The 12,283-nt window shown below is 43.8% G+C and overlaps 1 protein-coding gene across 2 annotated transcripts in view; it reads right to left on the reverse strand.

The window, feature by feature from the left end:
* The window catches only part of stxbp5l (syntaxin binding protein 5L), a 437,021-nt gene that overhangs the window by 50,691 nt on the left and 374,047 nt on the right, over positions 1-12,283 (reverse strand). For both annotated transcript variants that reach the window (XM_078232988.1, XM_078232987.1), the window contains one exon: positions 5,353-5,526. In XM_078232988.1, the coding sequence (XP_078089114.1) occupies positions 5,353-5,526 (174 nt within the window). The remainder of the gene's footprint in view (positions 1-5,352; positions 5,527-12,283) is intronic.

A 12,283-nucleotide genomic window follows, 5' to 3' on the forward strand; every position in this document is an offset into this window, starting at 1 on the left:
CCTTGTCTAGTGTCATGATGGCCAACTCAGGGACACCATTTCCAGTTCTGCCTCTCTCCCTGTCATTGTGGGCATGCTTCTCCTGGAAGTAACATTGAATGATTAACACCGTTAGGTTAACTGATATCAGCCTGCCTCCAAAGTGACAGAGGCACAAGCACAATGCTTGGCAGCCACTTTGCATCTTGCTCATGTGTACAAGTTTCCCCCGCACTCTCCTACCGTCACCCCACCCCCCAAACCAAAACAACAAATTCAGAATGGCATCAGTACTAAGACGCATGCCATTGCTACATAATGTTGCCGTAGACCTCCAAACACTGCAAAAGCCTCCAACATTCTCCAGACTACCCTGTAACTTCCTGCCACAAGAATAAACTGAATGAGGATTTGGCCAACCTCAAGAGGTTATTGGCATCTTCTAGCATTGTGTCCTGGTATGAGGCACTAGCCCTATGCTGCTGCCCCCTTCTGAAACCTCCACCCACGCTGCACATCTGGGGGGAACTATGCTCTTCCCATCAACTGGTTTTAGTTGTTCACGCTTGGTGGACACAATCTGGAGGAGGGCATGGAGAGATTCTTCATCAAACCTTGAGGCTGCTTTTGCCCTTCTTTCCTGCCTCCCCTCGCTCCATTGTCTTGGCCATCTATGGAGGAAAACATGCTATAACTAGACAGTTTCTCTATGTTAAGATCTAGAAAACATGTTCATGTTCACATTGAATGCCCCTATGGCAAGAAACAACTTAGACTTCGACATCTGAGAGAAATATTAAAAACATTTACACTTACCTCAAAAAATAGCCTGACACTATATCCTCAATCTAAAATTTCCTTCTATTAGAAGGCGCACATTTGCTGGGTCACCTGACAGTGCCTGTCTCAGGTGGCACTTTCAATGAGTGGCTATGACCTCCTTCTGGGTCACGGCCAATGAATTTAGATACCACACTTCCCACCCTCCAGCACCAATTGGGTGAGCTGCACATTCACTTTGGGCCTCACTGGTTGGAAACACACACTCTGCCCCAAGTTTGTATAATTCTTTTTTTATATGGCGTACTTGAACAGCAGGGGCAGGTGTAAGAAAGTCACCCACTTCTGGGTGCCAGTCCTGTGCACTGCAACTGCATGTATTATTTTGGCAAATTTGGCCGTTAAAGAACATAAAAATTCCTCAACTACAGGAAGGATCTTTGGGTAGTATTCTCAGCCAATACCTGCAACAAATCAGGATGTAATTAATTAAACAGCGTTCTATGTTAAATTGCAGCATTTAAACCTCCTGTCCAATATTAAACTTAAATGGTATTACACTATATAGTATATTGGTATTGTATTTTCATTCAATAACATTAAATACAATATTTTTCATGCAAATTTGCATAAACTTTGACAACACATTTTCGTAAAATATCTTTTGAAACTCACAAAACTAAATTTGAGAGGAGAGCCTCTCAACTATGGAAATAAGGACACTACTTTTATCGAATGAGATGGGAAACAAAACATGTATGAAACAGAAAATCTCCATAGACTAATAAAATAAATAACCTGAATAAATATATGGACTATTTAGTTCCAGTATGGAAATATGATCAGTACAAAAGCTACTTTCAGTATACAAATAGTAGTGCATCTCAAAAGATGAGCAGGAACATTCATACTTTTTGTGTGAGAAAACAGCAAATGGAAAATAAGAAAAGGATAAAGGTATAGAATAATAAATAAACAGGTTATGCCACCAGTAAAATTTCCTAGGTAAAAATACAACTGATTCAATGACTATGAATAATCATTCTTTGAGAAGGTTTTAGATCAGCCAAGCATGGAGTAAAAAAGTAAAGTTAAAGTAAAGTTTATTTATTAGTCACAAATAGGCTTACATTAACACTACAATGAAGTCACTGTGAAAATCCCCTAGTCGCCACACTCCGGCGCCTGTTCAGGTACACTGAGGGAGAATTTAGCATGGCCAATCCACCTACCCAGCACATTTTTCAGATTGTGGGAGGAAACCGGAACACCTGGAGGAAACCCACACAGACACGGAGAGAAAGTGCAAACTCCACACAGACAGTAACCCAAGCCAGGAATCAAACCCGGCGCTGTGAGGCAGCAGTGCTAACCACTGTGCCATCATGCCAGTGAGGAAGAGGAGAGAAAAATTAAGCAGAGATCACATTTTGTCAGGAGTATTTTGGTACTTTTTTAGAATTTGCCTTTTCTCATGAAAAGGTGTGAAAGAAAGCAAAAATACATGCAGTAGTGGCATTTATTATTTACCTATCAGCATTTGGAGAATTCATCCTGTAATAGTTTCATCAACATAATCTCCCGACATACAATTTGACACAGTCACTACATTTCAAATGCAATTAATTGACAGTTTAGGAATATGAAAGCAACTACTGTCCATAAATATAAGCTATTTTTTTCACACATTGATCCTTGTAGACATTGTTAGATTTAAATTTTAACCAAAAGGGAATTTCTATTTGTACTATATAATGACTCCTGTTAAGAAAATAAAAACATAAGAAATAGGAAAAGTAGGCCCCTTGAGCCTTCTCCGCCATTCAATAAAATTATGATTGATTGGACTGTCACCTTAATTCCACTTTCCTTCCTGTCTACTCATAACCCTCGACTCTGTCAATCAAAAATCTGTCTAACTCAACCATGAAAATATTCAATGACTCAGCCTCCACTGCTCTTTGTGAAAGAAAAGTGTGTAGACAAATGATCCTCTGAGAGAACTTCCCCTTCATCTCCATCTTAAATGGGAGACCCCTTACTTTTAAATTTTGTAAGACACAGAATTAATTTGAAAAATGTTGACATCTGCAATATTTATGGCCATTGGAAGTACCTTAACAAGAGTATGTTAATTTTCACATGATTTCTTTTGACCACCGTGAGCTGCAATGCTTGGCAATATTTTTGCATCTTTGTCCTTGAAGGTCAGGTTTCAAAGTGGAGAAAAATGCCTTAAATCTCAGTGATAACTATCTAAACACAAAATCACTTAAACAAAGTTCACCATATTACTATTAGTATAGCAGTAGGATTTTCGCACAAAAGTATGATATTCCTTCAGGAACACTGCACATAAATATGAATTAAGTTCACCAGTTACTTCAATCAGCCTTCATTTATATCACAGAATCCCTACAGAGGCTGCCATTCGGCTCATCAAGCCTGCACCAACAACAATCCCACCCAGGCCCCATCTGCCATAACCCCACATATTTACCCTGCTAATCCCCCTGACAATAAGGGGCATTGAGTTTAAAAATTGGCAAGTCATCTTGCAGATTTATAGAACCTTAGTTAGGCTGCACTTGGGATATAGTGTTCAATTCTGGTTGCCACACTACCAGAAGAGGGTACAGAAAGGATTTACTAGGATGTTGCCTGGTATAGAGGGCATCAGCTATGAGGAGAGGTTGGAGAAATTTGGTTTGTTCTCATTGGAACAATGGAGGTTGAGGGACGACCTGAGGGGCATGGACAGAGTGGATAGTCAGAAGCTTTTTCCCCCAAGGTAGAAGAGTCAATTACTCGGGCGCACAAGTTTAAGGTGCGAGGAGCAAGGTTTAAAGGAGAAGTACGAGGCAAGTTTTTTTATGCAGAGGCTGGTGGGTGCCTGGAACTCGCTGCCAGGGGAGGTAGTGGAAGCAGATACGATAGTGACTTTTAAGGGGTGTCTTGACAAATAGATGAATAGGATGGGAAGGGAGGGATATGGTCTCCGGAAGGGTCGGGGGTTTTAGCCAAGTCGGGCAGCATGGACGGTGCAGGCTTGGAGGGCCGAAGGGCCTGTTCCTGTGCTGTAATTTTCTTTGTTCTTTGGACCGTGGGAGGAACCCGGAGCACCCAGAGGACACCCACGCAGACACGGGGAGAATGTGCAAACTCCACACAGTCACCCGAGGCTGAAATTGATGGTCCCAGGTGCTGTGAGGTAGCAGTGCTAACCAATGTGCCACCATGCCATCTACTATAATATCATTACAGTGGAATTTTTGGCAAATATTAGTCAATTATTATATAAATTAACTATCATTCAGGTCTTAGGATGATAAAACACATGCATAACACAACTCATGGGACAAAATTTAATGCTGGGGAACCGGATCCCACCCCTGACAAAGAAGTCAAGGATGAACTTGTCTCTGCTTGGCAGGCTTGTCCGGGAGGCATTAAACGACTGTAAAATGGTTTGAGGTGAACCCTCCACAGCCATCTGGGAGGAAGTCCTGCCTCCAACAGCTGCTGGCCAATCAAACAGCTGGCAGCTCTGTGGTTCCACCAGCAGCACCAAGAGCTGTGGACGTGGCTGGGATTGCAGGTAGTCCCAGAAGGAAGTCCTGTAACACAGATGAAGGTAAGTCTGGGGCCAGGTTAGCATAGACCATCCATAGCTATCCATAAGACATAGGAGCAGAATTAGGCCACTCGGCCCATCGAGTCTGCTCCGCCATTCAATCATGGCTGATATTTTTCTCATCCCCATTCTCCTGCCTTTTCCAATCAATCCTACTGGTTTTTTTAAATGTAGAATTAATTATACCAGGGTATTATCTATGCAACTCAGAACAAATTACAGTTTCTTTCATTGAAATATTCTGAATGATGATGCATCATACTTGGAACTTATATTTTTATTTTTAAATTGATAAATATAACTAGGTTTGAATCTGATTTTCTCAGCAGGGATTACTCTAAGATGAAAAATTATGACAATAAGACATATTGTCCAGATCTAAATAAGCTTAAAAAACTCACAAGAAAAGCATAGCAGAGGATCATGTTGATGAACAAATTTCTGATTAGTAGAATTTTCAAAGTAGGAGTGAGTTTTCTTTCTTGGCAGTACTCCATTTGACTATCAATTCCGGTAACGTCAGGAAATATTTTGACTTAAGCTACTATGATGCGAAGCCATTGGCTTGGATTTTAAACTGAGTTATTTTAAGCAAAGTAAGAATTTTCACTGGTGGTACAACTGCTAATTCGACATAAATGGAATCACTATTTGGTATCTGATGGCCTGGGTATCTGTGTTGTCACTAGATAGCTAAACTATTTACTATATTATAGAATCCCTACAGTACAGAAGGAAGCCCTTTGGCCCATCGAGTCTGTAACCAACAACAACCCACCCAGGCCCTATTCCCATAACTCCACAAATTATCATCAGTGTTAGGAGTTGTATTGTTTCCAGCTGCTAGTTCCTATTTGAAAGTAATGTATTTGCTATTCCTGGATTTCAGGTCACCGCAGTCAACTGGGAACTCTTAAAGTCACATGTGTCTACATATACATATATACACTCACACACACCTTCTGTGTGGGTGACAGGCAGAGAGACATCCATGCAGGCAGCTGATTGTGCTTTTCGAAAAGGCGGTCGGCCTGGTCCACGACGGTTCAGCTTTGAAGTATCAGCAATGGAAAGGCGCTTCCCGGTATTGCATGGTTGAGAAATAGGGCTTGTGCAGACTCCATTGACATGATCTGAAATAAGTGTAACAAATGGTAAATTTCACAGTTAACTTACTGTATTAAAATGGGCAGTGTTCCATGATGTTTCAGTGTTGCAGCTGGGGTAATTATAGTTGTTCCCAGCTACGATTTTGTAATGAGCTGTAGGAAAAATAGGAGTAACAAAATGCAGAATCAAGAGCCGGGCAGCCAATAGTCTTTCATGTGGGCTGGAGGTAGGATAATCTCTTAACAATTTTCAGTAACTTACTTTAATGAAATTATTGAACAAAAAGTTTTAAAAAATTGTAACAAGGGACAAGCCAGTTGAAGGTTTGAGCGCAAAATGAGCTAGTCTTGCATTTATTTCTTATGTTCTTAAGACTGTTCACAATATTAGCAATAAAACTGACTGGAGGATTGCCTTAATATAACAACTTTAACCTTCCCAAGCCAAGTGATTTTCAGTAAGGCTTCCAACAATATACAGTAAATAGAGATGAGTCAAAATCTTGACCAGAAACCAAAACTAATTTAAAATAGGTCAGCTTGCATAATTAAGAAGAAAATTTAAGTTTGTTTTTCTTAGATACCAAGCAGCTTGAAATGAGCAGAATTTCCATTTTACAAAACAAATCACCACTGATGCTAGAAATAGTTGCTTGATGGTACAGGACTTGGATATTACTGAAAAAAGAGAGACATGCAAGCAAAGGTATAGCTAATTCACCAGTCTGGCTTGGAAGGCGGTGGCAGCAGTAGTCAGTGCCAACGCTGGAGAGGTCAGCCATCCAGTGCAGAAAGAGGATGAGTTATCTTATCTATGCTGTCAGGGTAAGGCAACCATCTCAGCATTCTCAACTAATACACTCTCAAACCCATCACACATTCACTGGAATCTCACTCACTGCCAGCTAAGGGACATTAACCCTCATTCTCACGGAGACACTCACATCTCCATCTGGAGCTTGCATTCTCATCCCATCGATGGCTCCATTCAAGATAGTGGAACTCCCTCTGGGTCAAAATCCTGGAAGTCCGTCTCTAACAACACTGTGCATGTACCTACACCTCAGGGATTGCAGCAGTTCAAGAAGGTAGGGCATCACCACCTTCTCAAGGGCTAATGGGGATCGGCAATGAATGCTGACCTAGTCAGTGATGCCCACATGATAAAGGAAATAAAAAACACTCTCAGATTCCAGACATCCTTATAATATGCCCTGGCATGCATCTTGCTCACTCTCTCTGTTTGTCTTCATGCAGGACAAGCTCGCGCACAATAAAAGGGAGAAGTCCCATGTCAGAGGTGGAGTGCCCAAACTCAAGGTCCTCATGGAGTTTGAAAATGAGCCATAGAGCTAGACATAGAGGATTTTGAATGTGCTTGTGCTGATGGCGAGGTGGGCAGCGCACACCCAAGTGAGGATCCTGTATCAGCTCATCACTCAGACAACCATACTGTGAGTGCTTTTATCTGTTTTAGATGCACTTATAATCTCCCTTTTCTTTCATAAGCACCCAGGGGATCCTAGGGGCATCCACAAACCAGTCGCTCTTCACCAGCCCCATGGACACCACTCAGCAGGAACCCGAGGAAACCACAACAGAAAACCCATCATGGCGCTAACCCATACCCTGCACTAGCACAGAAACACACATCTCAGTGGGACCTAGTTCTAGAGCAGGTTTGCGATCACGATCTGGTGAGCACATCACAAAGTCTGTTCTTCAACAGGTAGAGGCAGGAACATCCCAGATTGCCGGCACTCAGAGGACTGCTGGAGGACACAATTCTGTGGAGGCGGAGTAGGATGATAAGCTTCCGGATTCAAAGCTGCAGTGACAATCACAGGAACATTAAGAAGGAATGTCAGCTGTAATCCTCAGATTGCAACGCACAATGGAGGAGTCCATCCGCGTTTGGTTTGAGATGATAGCGTCAGCATGCCAAAGCACCAAGGTCAACACTGGGAGGCTGGCAACCACTGTGGAAACCTTGGGCCAGGGCATTGATCCTGTACTGTTGCAGGAGTAGTGCTCTATTGCTGCAGCTTTGGTGGCATCAATCTGTTGCTACACGAGGGAGAGACAGGGCACTTAAATCTCACTCCAGCTGCCCCTTCAAGTTGTCGACCAAGGGCCCCAGGGCAACCATAGGGTGGAGGACCAGCAGCTGGATACTCCGAGGCCATCCATCCAGGTGGCTCTGGGACTTTCCAGCCAATTCAAATCCCCTCTTCCTGTGATCCCATCACCTCCAGCTCCACAGTCCAATGAGTGCGCACCTGCCACACAGGGGGACAGCCAAAGCAGTCCGGGGCCCTCCAGGTCTCAGCCCTCCAGAAGATCCTCACCAAGGTCATCACAGACAACAGGTTGCAGCAGTCAGCATTGTCTCCACCTCCACTGTGGATGTCAGGGAAACACCAAGATGTAGTGGTAGGATGAGGAAAGTTACAAGAGTTAGGAGCACAACAATGACATGGGGGTTTAACAGCATATTTATAATATACACAAATGTAAATAGAATCACACTCATTTCACATCTTTTGTGTATGCCTCCTTCTTATGATGAGCTGTGTTGCTGTCAATCACATAATACCTTGGTCCCTCCCCACTTATCGCAGATGTCACTATTAAGGCGCTTTCATCTGTGCAGTCTGCTTCCATATCACCACAGTGTGTGGCCCTCTTCCATACCATTCTCCGATGCCTCCACCTTAATGTTAAATGTGGTTGTTGAACAAACCTTATTCAGATGCTTTGTAGGGTAAGTCATACTTACTCTTGTAAGGATGAGGTGGAGCTGTTCTCCAAATTGTCTGCACTCCTGCAAGTTGAAAACGTAGTGTTTAAAGACAGGTGTGTTCACACTTGGACAAGGCTCATATATTGTGCAACTCCATGTGTTGCCTTTCTGTCAGCAGGGATTTCATGTTCTGAGCCTACACTAAGGGCTCGTGTTTGCTGCTGTCAGTCAGAAAAGTTTTAGACTGTGTTCATCTGCTAAGCTCACCAATGAGTGGGAGCAACTTGCCAACTAAAGCTGACAAAACTCTGCCACATTAATGAACTGGTGTTCAAACGCCCAACCTGAGTGTCTCTCATCCTGTAATTGTGTCTATTGCGGGGTCACTAGCACTAGTTCCAAATGGTGATTTCTGCTGGGCAGTAGAGCCTTTGAGAATGTTCTGGAAGTGCACACCTTAGCTTTAGGTGTGGAGGGGAGCAATGGGATAGTAGCAAGGATGTGCTGAAGCTGAAGTGTGCACTTTATTTGCAATAATGCATGCCCCCGATGGCTTCATATTGTCTGAGCATTTTGGAATTCGCAAGGGCCAAGGCTGGCCATGAGGGCACAATGTCTGTGTTCAAGAAGAGGCATTTCAATATCTGGCAGGTAAATGTTTGACGTCTTCATGCTCAAGTGGTATGCATCCGTAGTAAGGTGAGGAAATATGCAGCCCGGACTCCTAACTTAGTTTGGCAGATGTCAGTGTGATTTGGAAGACTGCACCACAGACAACTGAATCATCTGTCAATGGATTCATAGCAGGCCTTGTCTCAAGCCATGATGATCTATGAGACCCTCTTGGGACTATACTGGAGTGCTCCGCCAGATCTGTCTAGGCATTGGAATTGCATCTTTAGGATGTCTGTGGTGTGTTCCAACAATGTTCAAGTAGTAGTACAAGCCTCGTTGTACCTTCTTTCGGCAAGAGTCTGAGGCTGACGCATGGCTGTCATTGGCCACGTCTTTTGTGGTACCCTTTGTCAACAAGGATCCTGTATGATTTCTTGTTTGGGGTCTGTGATCTACTCAAGATGTATTTGTCATGGATGCTTCCTGGATATCTGGCACAAACTTGCAGATCACCTGTACACTGAACGAATGGTAGCCTTTCCAGTTTATGTATAGCTGTGCCTATTGCCATGGAGCTTTTATTGCCATGAGTGCAGTTGATGGCTACCTGCACCTGTGGGAACCTGGCGATCTCAATGAAGCCCACTGCTCTGGAATTCTGGCTTGTTTGATCTCTGTTGACAATTACGTAATTATGGGCCTTGGCAAAAGGATGTCTGAGACTTCATGAATGCATTAGTGCATGGATGCTTGAGACCCCATAGAGGTCCCCAGTGGAGCCCTGGAAGCCCACCCAATCCCCGTGGCACCAATTCCTGGAGAATGGGGCAAATGTGAGTCACTAGATCCCTGGACATGCAAAGTCGTCGGCAACACTGGTTCTTGCTCATCTGCAGATAAGAGATGTGAGTTCTGTAGACCCTGGGTCTTGTGAGCCACCTACCCATGTTGCCTCTGCAAGTCTTGTCCATTGAGTCCAGAGGGGGCCCTGTTGGCCCTTGGCAATCTAAGCACCTCTGTTACAGGCAGGAGAGAAGGAGAAGATTGTAAGCGATAATGCAAGCAGTGATAAATCCAGGCTCCATCTTCCTGATGGTCTCCTCTCTGCAGTATCAATGAGAAACAGACAAGTGTCAGCATTAGTCTCCAAAGGTCCTTTCTGTCAATGGCTCATCAGTGAACGTGGGTTCAAGGGCTTTGTTCCCATGTCGGAAAGTACCTGCCACTGAAATGATAGTGAGTCTGCGGTTTGTACCAAATTCCCCGCACCTTCAACATGACCGGCTGCTATGGTATTGCTTCGGCCAAGCGCTTGGCTGTGCCGTTTTCAGCCCAAGCACTGCAATTCTCATTCATTGCATGCCAATTCTACAGTCTTTGGAATAAACATGAAAGTGAATGTTGAGTCAGAAAATTAGATTATTTGAGGGGAGAGGGTGGCTGAGGGTCCTCTTCTATGAACCATCCTGGACCAACTTTCTAATAGCCTTCTGAAGTTTGTCCAGTCTCCCAATTACTCTGGAGAATTTTCAAGCCACAAACAGAAAGAAAAGATGAATTAGTGGCACTTTGCTGGATTAGTCTCGCATGAATGAGCATCACTGCTTCACTTCATTGTCATTGAAAGGCTCCTGATATGCCTCAGCTGTATCTCCCTCATTAGGGAATGCACAGTTCAGTTGGATGCCCTTTTAATCGCACCTCCCCAACCGCCGCCAGTGCATGCACATGTCCTCTAATCTGCCTTCACAGGTAGTGTGCCTCCTTATTTTAATTTTGTACTGCACCATTCTGCAGGTTGGAAGGTAGTGGTGCAGAACTCTCACAGCCAGACCAGCTTAGAGAATGGAAAACCCTCCCATCATTCCAGAGGGGCTTAATGTTTAGATTTTCCTCTCCCACAGACCTCTCAATCCTCTCCCTGTATCCTGTGATTCCCATTGCGTTTGTGGTGCATATCCACTTGTTAGCCATTGAACATTTTGAAGTGGATATGCCTAGGCTCCACCTGCCCATCTTGAGGTCACTTACACAGTTAAACATATACAACCATCCACTCCCCTTTCCCACCGCCCAGATACCCACATAATGCCTTTTCCCCATCTGAAGGCTGCAGATGCCTCCCCTGACTGAGTGTACTAGCTGTGCTCCATTATGATGCTTAAAAACCCCATGGACCCAGGTGCGTGATGCTTCGATCATGGCCTGCACACAGCATCCAGGGAAAGATGGAGACTGAAATGACATGCCCTCCTCCCACCTAGACTGGAACTAGAACAGTAATTGCCAACTCAGCAATGTAACTTGAGGCACTTCTTCACTCAGCACTCCTCTTATTCCACTCCCAAGAGGCTTATGTCAATCTGTAACAGTCCTCCCCAAATATAGCATTGAGGACACTAACACCCCTACTCTACCCCAGTCATGTCTCTGAGCATGCCATTCCCCACTCATTGCCCCCAGTACAACCCTAACTAACACTGCAGACCCTCTCCTAGCTGAAACCAGTGCCCATCTCCCCCCCCCCCTCCCCCCCCCCAGATTTCTACTCTTGCCAAGAAGTGGTCATATCAAGGTTGTAAAGAGCATTCTGTATGACTGTTACCATGATGAACCATTTCTCCTCATCCTTCCTAATTTGTCTGCAGTCTTCAACACAGTTGTTCACATCATCCTCACACAACTTGGAACCAACTTGGTTCCATTCTTATTTTTTCAATTATAATCAGAGAATCACTTCCAAAAGCTTTTCTTCCCACTCCTAAAACACTACCTCTGGAGTCCCACATGGATCTATTTTACTTATCACCTACATGCTGCTCCTCAGCAACATCATCCGAAAACATGTTAGATTGCACATGTATGCTGACAACACTCGACTCTACTTCACTACCATGTCTCCCGACCTCCTCCATCGTCCCTGATCTGTCTTATTGCTTGTTTGACATTTTTGTAGTGGATCAACAGTAATTTCCTCTTATAAACTATTGGGAAGACTAAAGCCACTGTTTTCGGTCCCCAACAGAATCCCTGGTCACTGATTTAATCCCTCGCCCTGGCAGAAACAGCACATTGGCAACCTTAGTGTTGTGTTTGACCCTGCAGTAAGTTTTCTACCACATATCCAGTCTAACACCAAAACTGCCGACTTCCACCTCTGCAATATTGCCCAAATCTGCCTTGCCTCAGATCATCTGCTGCTGAACTCTTATCCATACCTATGAAACATCCAAACTTGATTATTCCAAAGCTTTCCTGACAAGTCTCCTATCTTGCACCCTACATAAATTTGTGCTCACAAAAAACTCTATTCACCCATGTTCACTGATGTACATTGTTGCCTGGTCTGGCAAAGCCTCAATTTTAACATTCTCATCTTGGATTTTGAATCCTTTCATGGCCACACTTCTCCCTGTCAATGTA

This window comes from Mustelus asterias, chromosome 17 (assembly GCF_964213995.1).
Source record: "Mustelus asterias chromosome 17, sMusAst1.hap1.1, whole genome shotgun sequence".
Classification (NCBI taxonomy): Eukaryota; Metazoa; Chordata; class Chondrichthyes; order Carcharhiniformes; family Triakidae; genus Mustelus; species Mustelus asterias.